General features: G+C 44.1%; 1 protein-coding gene across 3 annotated transcripts in view; it reads right to left on the bottom strand.

Annotated features, from left to right (window-relative positions):
• The window catches only part of REXO5 (RNA exonuclease 5), a 32,775-nt gene extending 16,311 nt beyond the window's left edge, over positions 1–16,464 (bottom strand). Inside the window, exons 1-7 of one of the 3 annotated variants that reach the window (XM_084641555.1) lie at positions 16,348–16,464; positions 14,687–14,772; positions 14,018–14,140; positions 9,259–9,424; positions 6,330–6,451; positions 1,608–1,734; positions 136–223 (exon numbers count right to left, since the gene is read on the bottom strand). In XM_084641555.1, coding sequence (XP_084497681.1) covers positions 136–223; positions 1,608–1,734; positions 6,330–6,451; positions 9,259–9,405 — 484 coding nt within the window. In that variant the 5' untranslated portion in view covers positions 9,406–9,424; positions 14,018–14,140; positions 14,687–14,772; positions 16,348–16,464. Of the gene's footprint in view, positions 1–135; positions 224–1,607; positions 1,735–6,329; positions 6,452–9,258; positions 9,425–14,017; positions 14,141–14,686; positions 14,773–15,843; positions 15,897–16,347 lie in introns of all 3 variants that reach the window. The other 2 variants (XM_084641554.1, XM_084641553.1) reach the window with 2 other exon arrangements.
• Between the last annotated feature and the right edge of the window lie 65 nt (positions 16,465–16,529).

The following is a 16,529-nucleotide window of genomic DNA, read 5'->3' on the forward strand; positions in this document are numbered from 1 at the left end:
AGTGATTCGTTGCATCTTGTAATCCTGCATAAATTATATTTAGTTTAAAATTGATTGCATGTGATACAAACAGACTCAAAACATCCTCTGAAATGGGTAAACAACTGTTGAAAATGACAGTAAAAAGTGAGGTACCTTGCATGCTGTTCTGATGTTTCATACTTATTCCTTCTCCACACACACTAGCTATAAAATTGGCTGAAGTAGGTGGTAAACTGAATCTCTGTTAACGAACAGAAAAGAAAACATGTTAAAGGACTTTGCTGCACAAACAAAAGTAAAATATTTCAAAATTAAATTCACAAATAAGGAACAGTATTCCTATTACTATGGAAATTCTGACACTTTATCTTCCCCCATGCCAAATTTGCCACTAGTGTAATTCCACTGAAGTCAAAGGAGGGTAAGTATACAAGACTAACTTAAGTTAGAGACAGCGGTGTCCTCAGGGGACATTGAAAAAATTCAATGCAATTTTTTGTGTTAAAGTGAGTATGATTTGCAACTAACTTCTTGAGAAACTGTTCATTACATGATGCTCCATAAATTCACAATCTGCAGACCATATTCTTAAGTAAAATGCTGTTAATTGTTACAGCAGTAAGAGTTAAGGCACAAGCAGCTGTGAAAACTAAAGTGACCTTTATTACAAAAATATTATCATGATTAGCTTTGCAGCTGCCTGATTGCACCCTATCTTCCTGTCACAAGCTTCCACCTCCGTTCCAGCTGGACCACCCCTTTCTCTCTACTGCCGAGGAATACTGCTGTCTCATTATTCACTTATTACTTCTCCCATCATTTATAGAGAACAATACATTTTCAAGGGAAATGATTCACAATGATTTAGCTGAATAATACAGGACTCTCTTGTAGCTACTCAATTATCATATTATAGCCTTGGCTTTCCAGAGGCAATCAGGCTCATCTCAGTGCAGCATCTCACTGGCAGAAGCAGAACTGATAGTTCCTTGTTCCTGAAAAGTTAGGAAACTGCTCTAAATTAGAAACATATGTTTGCTGCAGCTAAGGGAGAATTTCCTAAGATTTTACTGATTCAAAGCACACTGTTAAAATAAATAAGATATATAAAGGGGATTAAATGTAGCTGGGCAAATTAAAAGAACTTTATTACATTCTGCCCCAGCAATAATCTCTTCAAGGAACAAGAGGAATTCTTACCATAAAACACAGCATGGTCTGCAAACACTAAGGACTAGATCATTAGCTGGTGAACCTCTGCCAACTGATACCCGCTGAGAACAAGTCCTAAGTCTATTGAGATATATTTATTTATAACATCCTCACCCTCTTGAAGATACAAAAATATTATACATGTAGTGTGGAACTGTTGAGGTATTTTATTTCACATTTTATTACTTCAAAAACTGGAAATCTTTAATCACTCTGCTTCTAACATCAGAGCTTGGTCCTTTGTCCTGGGCTAACAGCAGGTAAGAAGGGAGGGATTCTCTCATATTGCCCCTTGGGATTCAGAGATGTCCACTTCCCATTGGGAGGAGAATAATTTCACTGTAGCAGTTAAACCACTGGGGTATTGTTGGCTGAAAAAGCTTACTTGGTAGAAACACAGTTTGTGGACTTACATGTTGAAATGCCCTTCTGAGATGTTTGAACTGCAAATAGAACTTGTAGAAATAGAGCTGGCTCACTTCCTGCAGAACAATAACCACAACCTTAGCCAGGTGTCTTTGGTGATAAATACGGCACCAGCTGCATTAGAAAACAAAGCAATACAGTTATCAATACTTTAAAATTAAACAAACATAGGACCAGTTCTGTTCCCAAGTAAGTAAAGCTCCCACTGACTTCAGTAAGAACAGAATCTAGCCCTTTATCTTACATATTGGTCCATATAAGCACATCATCATGTAAACAATGTAAATGGGGAAGATAGAGCTCTGAGCTTTTGGGGCTGTCTGTTTGTTTGTTTGAGGGAAGCCTGGCTGTTTAAAAATAGCCAGAGCTCCGCGAACCAGCTGAGCAGCGGGGAACAGCAGAGCAGCACACAGCAGGAGTTTGCCTGGGAGTTCGCTTGGAGTGAGCCCAGTGAGGCTTACATCTTGCCAACTTCTCTGAGGAAGCTCATAGTAGGAAGGTGATATGGAAGGGGGGGTTCAGCTATTGTGACCTGCACTGCATGTGCCATGTTTGTCTTTCTTCCACAGGACAGAAGCGACTTTGTCTGTACAAAGCGCAAGCTAGTATCCATATTGGAAGAGAAGATCAAAGGTCTGGAGCTACAGATATCAACCCTGCATTGCATACGAGAATCTGAGGATTTTCTGGATAAAACTCAGGATATGCTTCTACAGGCACAAAGCTCTAAAGATTTAGAGCAGGTTGCACAGCGGAGCCAAGAGGCCAGTGAGGAAGCTCGGCAATATGTGACCTCCAGAAGAAGAAAGGGGAATGTCCGGGTACAGCAATGCGGACACAGGTAAGTAACCGTTTTCATGTTCTCTCCACAGGTACCATTGCGGAGAGTGGACCAGATGATACATCTGGGGGGAGAAAGCAGAAGGAGACTCCGCTGGTTGGAAGGCATGAGATGCGCTGTCCTGAAGTTGGGGGTTCCACGACCACCACTCCCAAGAGAAGGAGGCGGGTGGTGGTGGTTGGGAACTCTCTCCTCAGGGGGACTGAGTCATCTATCTGCCGCCCTGACCGGGAAAACACAGAAGTCTGCTGCTTGCCAGGGGCTAAGATTTGCGATGTGACTGAGAGACTGCCGAGACTCATCAAGCCCTCGGATCGCTACCCCTTCCTGCTTCTCCACGTGGGCACCAATGATACTGCCAAGAATGACCTTGAGCGGATCACTGCGGACTACGTGGCTCTGGGGAGAAGGATAAAAGAGTTTGAGGCGCAAGTGGTGTTCTCATCCATCCTCCCTGTGGAAGGAAAAGGTCGGGGTAGGGATCGTCGAATCGTGGAAGTCAACGAATGGCTACGCAGGTGGTATCGGAGAGAAGGCTTTGGATTCTTTGACCATGGGATGGTGCTCCATGAAGGAGGAGTGCTGGGCAGAGACGGGCTCCACCTATCGAAGAGAGGGAAGAGCATCTCTGCGAGCAGGCTGGCTAACCTAGTGAAGAGGGCTTTAAACTAGGTTCACAGGGGGAAGGAGACCAAATCCCTGAGGTAAGTGGGAAAGCGGGATACCGGGAGGAAGCACAGGCAGGAACGTCTGTGAGGGGAGGGCTCCTACCTCATACTGAGAATGAGGGGCGATCAGCAGGTTATCTCAAGTGCCTATATACAAATGCACAAAGCCTGGGAAACAAGCAGGGAGAACTGGAGGTCCTGGTGATGTCAAGGAATTATGACGTGATTGGAATAACAGAGACTTGGTTGGATAACTCACATGACTGGAGTACTGTCATGGATGGTTATAAACTGTTCAGGAAGGACAGGCAGGGCAGAAAAGGTGGGGGAGTAGTACTGTATGTAAGGGAGCAGTATGATTGCTCAGAGCTCCGGTATGAAACTGCAGAAAAACCTGAGTGTCTCTGGATTAAATTTAGAAGCGTGAGCAACAAGGGTGATGTAGTGGTGGGAGTCTGCTATAGACCACCGGACCAGGGGGATGAGGCTTTCTTCCGGCAACTTGCAGAAGCTACTAGATCACACGCCCTGGTTCTCATGGGCGACTTTAATCTTCCTGATATCTGCTGGGAGAGCACTACAGCGGTGCATAGACAATCCAGGAAGTTTTTGGAAAATGTAGGGGACAATTTCCTGGTGCAAATGCTAGAGGAGCCAACTGGGGGACAGCTTTTCTTGACCTGCTGCTCACAAACCGGGAAGAATTAATGGGGGAAGCAAAAGTGGATGGGAATCTGGGAGGCAGTGACCATGAGTTGGTTGAGTTCAGGATCCTGACACAGGGAAAAAAGGTAAGCAGCAGAATATGGACCCTGGACTTCAGGAAAGCAGACTTCGACTCCCTCAGGGAACTGATGGGTAGGATCCCCTGGGGGAATAACATAAAGGGGAAAGGAGTCCAGGAGAGCTGGCTGTATTTCAAGGAATCCCTATTGAGGTTACAAGGACAAACCATCCCCATGTGTCGAAAGAATAGTAAATATGGCAGGTGACCAGCTTGGCTTAACGGTGAAATCCTTGCGGATCTTAAATATAAAAAAGAAGCTTACAAGAAGTGAAAGATTGGACAAATGACCTGGGAAGAGTATAAAAATATTGCTCGGGCATGTAGGAATGAAATCAGGAGGGCCAAATCACACCTGGAGCTGCAGCTAGCAAGAGATGTTAAGAGTAACAAGAAGGGGTTCTTCAGGTATGTTGGCAACAAGAAGAAAGCCAAGGAAAGTGTGGGCCCCTTACTGAATGAGGGAGGCAACCTAGTGACAGAGGATGTGGAAAAAGCTAATGTACTCAATGCTTTTTTTGCCTCCGTCTTCACGAACAAGGTCAGCTCCCAGACTGCTGCGCTGGGCATCACAGCATGGGGAGTAAGTGGCCAGCCCTCTGTGGAGAAAGAGGTGGTTAGGGACTATTTAGAAAAGCTGGACGTGCACAAGTCCATGGGGCCGGACGCGTTGCATCCGAGAGTGCTAAAGGAATTGGCGGCTGTGATTGCAGAGCCATTGGCCATTATCTCTGAAAACTCATGGCGAATGGGGGAAGTCCTGGATGACTGGAAAAAGGCTAATGTAGTGCCAATCTTTAAAAAAGGGAAGAAGGAGGATCCTGGGAACTACAGGCCAGTCAGTCTCACCTCAGTCCCCGGAAAAATCATGGAGCAGGTCCTCAAGGAATCAATCCTGAAGCACTTACACGAGAGGAAAGTGATCAGGAACAGTCAGCATGGATTCACCAAGGGAAGGTCATGCCTGACTAATCTAATCGCCTTCTATGATGAGATTACTGGCTCTGTGGATGAAGGGAAAGCAGTGGATGTATTGTTTCTTGACTTTAGCAAAGCTTTTGACACAGTCTCCCACAGTATTCTTGTCAGCAAGTTAAAGAAGTATGGGCCGGATGAATGCACTATAAGGTGGGTAGAAAGTTGGCTAGATTGTCGGGCTCAACGGGTAGTGATCAATGGCTCCATGTCTAGTTGGCAGCCGGTATCAAGTGGAGTGCCCCAAGGGTCAGTCCTGGGGCCGGTTTTGTTCAATATCTTCATAAATGATCTGGAGGATGGTGTGGATTGCACTCTCAGCAAATTTGCGGATGATACTAAAGTAGGAGGAGTGGGTAGATACGCTGGAGGGCAGGATAGGATACAGAGGGACCTAGACAAATTGGAGGATTGGGCCAAAAGAAATCTGATGAGGTTCAACAAGGATAAGTGCAGGGTCCTGCACTTAGGACAGAAGAACCCAATGCACCGCTACAGACTAGGGAACGAATGGCTAGGCAGCAGTTCTGTGGAAAAGGACCTAGGGGTGACAGTGGACGAGAAGCTGGATATGAGTCAACAGTGTGCCCTTGTTGCCAAGAAGGCCAACGGCATTTTGGGATGTATAAGTAGGGGTGTAGCCAGCAGATCGAGGGACGTGATCGTTCCCCTCTATTCGACATTGGTGAGGCCTCATCTGGAGTACTGTGTCTAGTTTTGGGCCCCACACTACAAGAAGGATGTGGATAAATTGGAGAGAGTCCAGCGAAGGGCAACAAAAATGATTAGGGGTCTGGAACACATGACTTATGAGGAGAGGCTGAGGGAACTGGGATTGTTTAGTCTGCAGCAGAGAAGAATGAGGGGGAATTTGATAGCTGCTTTCAACTACCTGAGAGGTGGTTCCAAAGAGGATGGTTCTAGACTATTCTCAGTGGTAGAAGAGGACAGGACAAGGAGTAATGGTCTCAAGTTGCAGTGGGGGAGGTTTAGGTTGGATATTAGGAAAAACTTATTCTCTAGGAGGGTGGTGAAACACTGGAATGCGTTACCTAGGGAGGTGGTAGAATCTCCTTCCTTAGAGGTTTTTAAGGTCAGGCTTGACAGAGCCCTGGCTGGGATGATTTAGTTGGGGATTGGTCCTGCTTTGAGCAGGGGGTTGGACTAGATGACCTCCTGAGGTCCCTTCCAACCCTGATATTCTATGATTCTATGGTAGTATTCATCTCCATAACCTGCCTCATTTACATATTCATCAAAATGAGTACACAATCAAAATCTAGCTATGACTCATCTATATAACAGGTGGCTGATATGGTGACAATGTTGCAAAAATAATCAGAGGATATTTAAAAACAGTACTTATGTGCCTTTAAGTAGGTTAGCATATGTACAGTAGCATGGGATGTGATTGTGTCCAGAATATAAACATATACTATACCTGGGTTGAGTTGCATTGTGACGTTTTCCCAAAGCTGCGTACTTTAGGAACTCATACACCTGTTCATGTCTGATTTCACAATCCTCACCAAACAACCCAGCTGACAAGCGGGATTTCTTCTCCTACAAAAAGTAAGTGCAAGCAAAGAACCATTTACATGCCCTACTAAGTAAATAATGTAGGGGTTCAGTAGCAAAATGAAGGGGATTGTATTGCAAAAGGGCATCTTAATGCTATTGGGGTGATAGGACCAAGAACATTTAAAACATTATTTCCTATAGCTATGTTTCCCTAAATCATTAGGCAACATTCTTCTTTCGGATCACATGATATTATTATTATTAATTACTAGTTACAGAAGCTTAGGTGCCCCAGTCAGGGACTCGTCTGTCTAGCTCTGGACAAATATACGATAAAGAAACTTTCCTTGGTCAACAGAGCTCACAGTCTAAGTTAACTCAGCTATGGTATTCAGCCCTCCCTACACATCTCCCATTGCCATCAGTGGAGATGTGCCCATGTAAACCAGGGCTAAATCTGGCCTTTCATGCAGCTTTACTTCTTTAAACTTTTCTATTCAGTTCACACTATCCTATCTGTTCTGGGCAGATGGGTTTGCTGTTTACTTGCAGAAAAAACAGCACAATCAAAGGAAAACAGCAGCAGGAAAAGTCACAGAGATCACTTTATTCGAGTCAGAATGAAGAACTCAACACACACAATTCAGTTTAGCAGTTTATGGAGCCTGCATATGTCTCCTACTTTGCTAGAAGGGAGCAAAATAAAAAAGTTTTGGCAACCTTCATAGGCAATACAACCAGTTGCAATGGAGATTGCATGATCCATTGCAATTTTATAAAATATTCTACATTATATGCTGGTAAGGGAAAGGTGCCATGGCTGCAATTGTTAAAACAAAAGGGGGCCATGGAATTATACTATATAGAGGAGAAAAGTAGCTATGGAATTTAGTGTGGTGAGCAATGATCATGCCTTGAATGCCTATTGAAAGTATGGAGAACTCTGCCACACACTCTCACAGGACAAGGAAAATAGAAAGAGCATATAGATCCAAATATAGGAGGCACTGTGAGACTCCTGCAAGGAGCTAAGTCCCCTCAACTCACACTCACTTCAGTGGGAGTTGAGGGAGAGATCAGCACCTTGCAGGATGGGGCCTTTTTTCATCATATATAGCGTTATTCCACACACTGAAAATATTTCCCCTACCCTATATCGTGGATGCGATTCTGACACATTCTGATTGACAGTCATGACCTTATGAGTCATGAACACAAAATGCCATGTGGCAAAATGTAGGTACCTTTAAGGCTTCTCTCATTACATTAACACGCCCTTTGTTAAATTGTATTTAATGATCTGCTAATATAAAATTGAGCTAGTGTACATATCGAAGTCATTTAAAATCAGATAAAAAAAGTCTAAAAGAAGGTCCCAATTTTTTTAGGTCCAAGTATTTTTACTAAGGTTATTCTTAAACACTACGACTCATAATAATAGTTTCTCATCTATCATGTGAGGTTGGACAAATATGTAATGACACTTTTAATGAACCCTAATGAAAGATCTACAAAATAGTCCAGCAGCAGTGTCCATTAACAAAGTCTACCTGGCAACTAGCAGTATTTAGACACTTCAGTCTCTAATCAGGTGCAAATAAGAGTCAGCTCACATGTTTGATATGCTTATAATTTCCCCAGAGTAGACATCAGACTAATTTTAACTCGGGTAGCTAATGTATTGTGCCATTATTGCTTTGGGCTGACTTGCGTCATATGACCTTGTGTTATGTTCCAGCAGATGTAAATTTACTAATGTAATCTGATGCAACGTTGCTCTAAGACGTACTTTTCTTTAGGAAGCATGTAGTTGTTCAGTGTAGATCATGTTTATTTTTATGAAACTTTCTTTAAAACATTAGTATTTTCTAGCAGAAGATTTTAAAGTGGAGATTCAAGGTTTCAGGTTTTTGCAGCAGGAACCAAATTTATTATTACAGCTACAACTAATATACAACATATACTTTATTATTATTATAGTTAATTCTTAGTACTGCTACTAATAAAATGCCTATACAAGGCTCTAGGTGCCCTAACAAGAAATTAGTAATACAGTAAAATCTCATCAGCATTAAAATAATCATTTCAAATAGCCAGCCACCTACATCTATCGTTTCATCATTCTACAAAACAAACTTTCAACCCTCTTCAAAAACTCATAGCTATTGAACAGCTGTGTTATTTCACAGCTGGCACAGATGTGAAAAATTACAAATCTCCCTGAAAAATGTGGAATTCAAACTTTCCACGAGTTTAGCATGTATTGTGCATGTGCTGAGAAAAGGTTGAGAGATGCAGATGTGAGTGACTAACACTGAGATAAGTTTTGGAGGCAGGCTGGGCTGAGACCTTGGCTAGAGCCACCTTGCCTACTTCTGGGTTCTCTCAAACTGAGCCTGCAGAACAGGCCATCTAAAGCAGCTAGGTGAGAAGGGAAAAGAACATGTAACATCTTAGGAGAAAAGGGATGTGACTCTTGAAAAGAAAACAGGATAGGTTTTTTTAAGGGATGAGGAGAGCTGGGTGCTTTTTTCTCCTAAATTCTTAAATCTTATCCCTCCGCCCCCTGCGGAGGTCTCATCTGCAGGCTCATCCTGAGAGAAACCAGGCGTAGGAGACTAGAGACTAGTTATACACGCTGGACTAGTAATTGTAAAAAAGGTCTGTACAGCGTCATATATAATAGCAGGGAGTTTGACTTTTGCCCCACCACTCGTGAGGAATAAAAGCAAAAATACCTCTCCAGAAGGAAGTGATCATGAATGGAATATGAGCTAATCAATATAACTATGATAGATCTCCACCTACATACATGTGTAATATAACAAATTATTGGTTACATTGATTACCTTACGTTTGTGCTGGTTTTGGCAAGTGTCTTCATCTACTTTCCTTTTCTTTTTAGTTTTCTGTGGTTCTTCCACTTCTTCATTACATTCATGGGGCCTTTTGTGTCCAATTACGCAGGCTGCCTCAGCCATTTCATTTGCAAACATTGCTTAGAACAGACTGTACCTACATTTAAAAAAATAGAAATCAGTCACACTCTTGGTAATGGGTTTTACATTTAAAAACAAATCCAGTCATAATTTCATTTGTAATATGATATGAATTTAACTGTGTGACCCAAGAACTTATTAATGCCAGCCGGAATGTCCTGATTCTGGTACGCACATTCTGGTTCACCAAAGAATACTGTGTGAAAAGCTGTAATATAGCTGTTCAATAGAGTTTTTAAATAAAAGCCAGGGTCACAATGGTCATTAAAATCATTGTGCAATGTACGTACAGCTACTAGGTAGGGAGTTATGTATATATACTGATAATATGTTCTTCACGTCTGTATCAAGGTATGAGTCACCAGCAGAGGATTAAAAAACAGATTTATGTCAAACAAGAGACATTTATTCACTTTTCTCTCTGTCAGGATGTAAATTAAGCATTGTAAGCTAACACAATGGAAACCTATGTATATACAAAGTCAAAAAAGAGATGTGTAATCAATAGGGAAGCAGCATGCAGGAAAAATAAGCCACAGGTAGTTATCCTTTCTGCGAGTTCAGACAATGAAGTTTGGGGAGCATAAGTAAAAGGCAAAGAAGACACCCCCTTATTCTGCACCTAGGAATTAAACAGACAGTGAGTTTACATTCATGAATATGAGATCTCAGCCAATTTCCTGAAGTGCTGCCGAGGACTTTGGGGTGAGATAAACTTCTTCAGACAGGACATTAAACTGTTAGCTAAATTTAGCCTCTAGAAAGCATGTTATAATTTTGTTTGATATGTACCCATTTGTTTCCAAAATTCTCATTCACTACCCCTTGAATCTTTTGTAATAAACTTATCCTTGGTTTCACTTTATCTCAGTGCTGTAGTATTAAGTTAGGCACTGATCCTGAGCTGAATCATACAAGCTGGTGCATACACTGTTCCTTTGGGGACAGCAGACCTGGTATTTCTGTCAGTGTTCAGTGGATAAGGGGCTGGGCACTACATGGGAAAGCTTCAAAGGGACTCAAGGACTGAGGAGTACTTACTATTAACCTGCTAAGCAAAATAAGGGCTAGCATGGCCCAGAGGAGAGTGCTTGGGTGGCTAACAGGCTGGTGGGTGCAGGGAGCAGACACTCAACTAAGCACAAGCAAGTTCCCCTCACACTGAGGGTGGGGGGAAAACAAGGTAACTCACAGTCCTGGGTACCCCAAAAACCATCACAAAGTATAGCACTGTTTTAAGGATGTCTTGGTTCCCATTTAAACATTGATATTTCTTGGGTTAAGCACAACAATGGATTGGATCAGCAAGAAGCTAACTGTGCAACAGCATGATTTTCAAAACCCAATTTCATTGCACTGCTGTTACTAATGGAGAGGTTTTGTCCAGTCCATCATGACTCTTGCTTCTTCAACTGGAACAGGGTTTCTGCCGAGATTCAACCTCAGAAAGGCTGACTGGGAAAGTTTTCTCTCTGAATTGGATGAATCCATCTGTAATGTTACTCCAGCACACAAGCACCATGGAGAATTTGTCCCCCTGATGCAGAAGACTGCCCAAAAGAACACCCCAGTGGATGTTGGACATTATATGTACCTGGGCTTTCAGAAAAGACAAGTCAACAATATAAGAAATATTCAGAATGGTGAAGAAACCACTGGGCTTGGGAAAATGCTTACGAGAGAGATTAGAGAGAAGCGACACAACCGCTGGAGGGAATGGAGTGAAACAACAAACCTGTGCCATAATAGCTAAAAAGCATACGCCACCATTTGCTAGCTGAACCCTGATGGACAACAAGCAAAGCACATCGCCAGTCTCTCCCAACTAAGTGGCACACCAGCTCATCCTAAATGGGAAACCAGGCCACAAACCAAAGTGAGGAATGAAACAAGTCAAGCAGGAACTTTGCTTGCTAGGAGACAGCAAAGTCCACAATGAGCAGCTCAACTCTGAGAAGTTGACAATAGCCATGAAAACCCTGAAATGTAGAAAGAGAGTTGGACTCGATGGTATAGCTAATGAACCATTATTACTACATGCACCTCAGGACGAGAGTACAGAAATGGATGTTTGACTTTAACTCTTGGATGGAGATAATGCATATACCCAGGGTGTAGAGACAGGCCAAAGTGGTTGCAGTACTTAAACTACATAAAGACCCTCACTCTGCAAAGCGTTACCTCCCAATATCCTAACTCTGCTCAACCTACAAGCTATAGGAGCAGATGATAATGGGTAGAATAGCACCAATAGTGGACGGGAAACTGACTGAAGACTAAGCCAGTTTCTACCCAGGATGTTCATGCTGCAGCCAAGTTGCAAACCTAATTCAATAAATCTAAAATGGCTTCAAAATCTGCAAAATTACAAGGGCTGTGTTTGTTGAGCTATCAGCTTCTTATGACACTGGGAACTGCTATGCACTTCTACTGAATTGGCAAGAATTCTGAGAAATAACATGATAGTAGTCATCTCCTCCTTGTTCTCGAATTGATGTTCTTGTCAAGATAGATGGCAGAAAAGTCAATGGCGTACTCAACGGAGTGGATTGCCCCACGGTTCAGTGCTATCACCCTTGCTGTTAAATGTCTACACAAATGACCAGCTAGAATTCCCCAACATGCAAAGATTTACTTATGCAGATGATCTTTGTATCGCCACCCAAATGGAAAGATTTGAGGACACTGAACGCATTCTAACTGTCCCCATTGAAAAATACTCTTTCACATGGTTCTTGAATGCCAACCCTAGCAAGACACAAGTGTGCACCTTTCACCCAAAACACCATCAAGCCAAACGAAAACTCCAGATATTGTGGGATGGTACAATCCTTGAGCACTATGAATATCCGGTGTATCTTGGGGTCACATCAGACCAGTTGTTCTCAACCTATTTGCCACTGTGGACAGCATATGGAGCTCTCTATGTGTTATGTGGGTAGTATTCACACAATATATATATATACTACCTATATGGCCCTGAGGTTGTCACACGGGCCGCAGTTGTGAGCTGATTGGGCTGCAAGCAGAACCACTGCATTAGGCCAAATGCTGACATTCAAAGAGCACACCACAATTTTGAGAGTTCACTTTCTTTTTCAATTTCTTGTTCTCCAGAAACTGGCCAACATAAAATGGGGAGCTGATCCCAAAACTCTGAGCAATCTGTTTCACCCTCTATTACTCAAATGCAGAGTACTGTGCCCCAGTCTAGTTACACTCAAACCATACACACCAAATTGATACTCAACTCAATTAATCCTGTAGGATTACCACAGGAACTTTGAAACCAACTCCCAGACTGTCGCTATACTGCCTTGCAGGGACTGCACCACCATCAGTGAAGTGGGATGCCTTCAATAAAAGGGAACATGCACCTGGTTGTCTCCCCAAGACACATACTGCATGGACACATTCCACCCTGCAAGAGGCTGAAGTCCAGAAAGAGCTTTGCCTCTGAAAGTCCCTTGCCCCAAAATACTACTGTGGAAGGCTACAGTGTAACAAAATGGCAGGAAATGCAGATGATCTTGGAGAATCCAGTTTCTTTAGAACAACTCCCACAGGCACTAGCCTCAAATGACAATACTGATATGCTCTAAATGGAGAGAAAGCTAGAATGGCAAAGACTGGTAACAATGTGACCAAGTGGAAGCTGAAGAATGAACCCAAATGTGATTGTTGAGAGCCTAGGCAAACACATCCTGTACTCCTGAGGAACTATTAGAGGTAAGTGACAATACCAGGACTTGGCTGCAATTTCAGATGGACAAGCTATGATGAGGAACTCAAACAGAAATGGTTTCTTATTCCACCTGTTTCTAAAAACCCTAACTTCTATTTAAACTCCTGTACTGACCTCTGTGACATTGGGGGAGTGATAGCTCAGTGGTTTGAGCAGTGGCCTGCTAAACCCAGAGTTGTGAGTTCAATCCTTGAGGGGGCCATTTAGGGATCTGGGGCAAAAATTGGGGATTGGTCCTGCTTTGAGCAGGGGGTTGGACTAGATGACCTCCTGAGGTCCCTTGCAATCCTGATATTCTATGATTCTATACCTTGGGGGAGCACCCTGTAAACCCCATGTTCCTCATTTATATATAACCGTGATATTGCATATAAAGCAGGACATGTGAGCTATCAGGAGAAAGGTTATGATCTGCTGAAAGTCACTGTTCTATCAAAATATGTACATCGTTAATGCATACGAAGTTATAAGAATCATGTAGTCTGGCTGTCACTAAAATATGCTGTGGATTTGGGAAGCTCCCAGATACTAGCTCTCCAGAGACAATGTCAAGGAAAGTAACCAATGTCAAACAACCATTAACAGGCATTGTCCAGCAAGGGAGCTACAATTCAATGACTCACCTGCATAAGGCCACACCAGGGGAATTGCTCAACCTTGCCTGGAGACTCAGTAATGTACACCAGACATACCTGGACTTGTGTTCTCCAAACACATGGACTAAGGCCCAAGGTATAAGACAGAACGCATTGGCCACATGCTGGGCCTTCCTCCTGCCCCCACCCATGCTGCAAGCAACAAAGACACTCAGAAGAAGACTGAAGACTCCAACAGAGGGGACTGGCCCAGGTTTAAGGAACAAACCTGTATATTAAGGACTGCAACATCCAGTGGGGTGAGAAAAGCTGCTTAATCTAGATCAGGGATCTCAAACTCAATTTATCTTAGCATCAGTCCTCAAATCCTCCCAGCAGGCCAATAATGTCACTGAAGATGGTAAGCAGAAAAGAAAACATTTATATTGTATTTTCTATTTCGAATTTCTTAGAAATAATAAAACTATCATACAGCTTTACGCAATTCTTTGCCTGCCAGACAGTTTTTAATGTTTACCAGACACCTGGCAATGCATCAGTTTGTTGATGTTTGGCCTCAGTGACTGAGCAGTTGAAACCTTCAGGATTGCAGCAAGGTGTGCGTCAGATAGTTGTGTTCACTATTTTGACTTGTTTATATTCATTGTGGAAAAAAGCAACATAGCCTCCATGACTGACTCTGCCCGGCAACTAATGATGGTATCTCTGTCCCTCTCCTCCAACCAATGGAAGCTGAGGGGGGGGCAGCACCTGCAGCGGACAGAGCCGGCAGCATGGCTGCATGCGTCTCTCCTCCGTAGGCCGCAGATGGCCTGTGGCCCGGGACTTTGAGACCCCTGATCTAGATGTTGCCCAGTGTAACAGGGTCCCAGGCTGCATCCCGGGATCCCGTCACAACCTCATACAGCATCTCAGGGTGCAGGAGCTTGTTCCTTACCTTTTAACTGGTGATGGTACTAAAATTTGCCTGTTGGGACTCCAGTCACATAACCCAGCTGCTCTTGTTTAATGACTTTCCTCCAGCTATTGCACAGAAGAGGTGAATTGCAGAAATTAGAATACATAAAAAACAATAACTCTGCTACACCATCTAGTCCAGTGGCTCTCAACCTTTCCAGACTACTGTACCCCTTTTAGGAGTCTGATTTGTCTTGTGTACCTCCATTTCACCTCACTTAAAAACTACTTGCTTACAAAATCAGACATGAACATACAAAAGTGTCACAGAACACTATTACTGAAAAATTGTTTACTTTCTCGTTTTTACCAGATAATTATAAATCAACTTGAATAGAAATACTGTACTTACATTTTAATGTATAGTATATAGAGCACTATGAGCAAGTCATTGTCTGCATGAAATTTTAGTTTATACTTATTTCGCTAGTGCTTTTTATGTAAGCCTGTTGTAAAACTAGGCAAATATCTATATGAGTTGATGTACCCCCGGAAGACTTCTGCATACCCCCTGGGCTACATATACCCCTGGTTGAGAATCACTGATTTAGTCCACCCTCCTCCTCCTCCCAGTGCAGGACTATTTCCAGGCTTGGAAATTTTACCAGACTCCTACTGCCCAGAGGTCAAAAGATGAATGAGGTCAGAGGGCAACAGCCTCATGAAATGCCAGCCCATGGGTGGCAAGTTAACCTCCTGCTGGGGAAGCCTAGTGCCTTCCATCCCCTATTCTGCCTGAGGCCCTGCCCCTCCTCCACCCTTTCCACCCCCTCTCCTCCGCTGGAGTACCAGACAGGCGGCCCCAGCACCCACAGCGCCAGAATGCTGGGCAGAAGTGAGCACTGCCACAGCTGCCCCAAGTCCCAGCCGCAGGCCCGCCAGCCCCAGCCCAGGCCACAGGGGAAGAGCAGGCACTGGAAACAGGCAGGAGGCAGTCTGGGGGTGGAGTAGGGGCAGGGCTACGCTGGGCTGTTTGGGGAGGCTCAGCCTTCTGTGGTCCGTGTGATACAGGCCACCCATACCAGCCTGCTTCAGTTTATGGGATTTCTTCTAGAGCTTTGTTCTTTGATGCCACTCAGAGGCTCCATCTTTTATATCAGCCAGTGAGTCAGAAAAACATGAAGCCTTCTCTCTCACCATCTGTATCTGGCTTCTTTCTTTGAAGCTTCCACAGCAAAGCCTCCTGGTTTCTGTGGGAAGGAAGGTTTCCATCACAGTCTCCTGGCTGCTGGGGGCACTGGGGTATTTCCACTACTCCGGCGCCATACTTTGTTTTGTTAAATTCCCTTCTCCCGTAATAGTTACAGCTGCTTCCCAAGCAGCAGCAGAATGAAACTGGGATTATTTTAGGCAGGCTCAGGAAGAGCAGCTGTGAAACTGACTGAAGTTGTGTTAATTTTACTGAGGCACAGCGTGGCAGAGCCCTGGGCAGCAGCGGAGACACTGATACCGTCTGGCTGCAGACTCAGGAAAAGAATGGGTAAAAACACGGCCTTTCTCCAGGGGGTGCCATGCTGGGGGGGGTCCCCCCACAATGCCCGCCCATGTGCCCCGCACGAGGAGGAGGGGATTCCCCGGGATGCCCCCCTCCATGGCCACTGGGGAGGAAGAGGGCCTCCTACAGCTGCCCCAGGGTCTCACCCAGTTCAACCGGTGTCGGCTGCTCGCTCAACCGCCTCCTCGGCTATCGACTCGTTCTTCCTGAGCCCCGAGCGGCGCGGCCCGGATCCCCAGGGGCGGGCAACTGCGACTTCGGAGCCAGACCGGAGCAGTGGATTCGCCGATAGCATCGATGGGGGCGCTGACGGCTCTTCTTGGGAGGC

This window comes from Lepidochelys olivacea (assembly GCF_965140295.1).
Source record: "Lepidochelys olivacea isolate rLepOli2 genome assembly, chromosome: 10".
In the NCBI taxonomy this organism is placed as follows: Eukaryota; Metazoa; Chordata; order Testudines; family Cheloniidae; genus Lepidochelys; species Lepidochelys olivacea.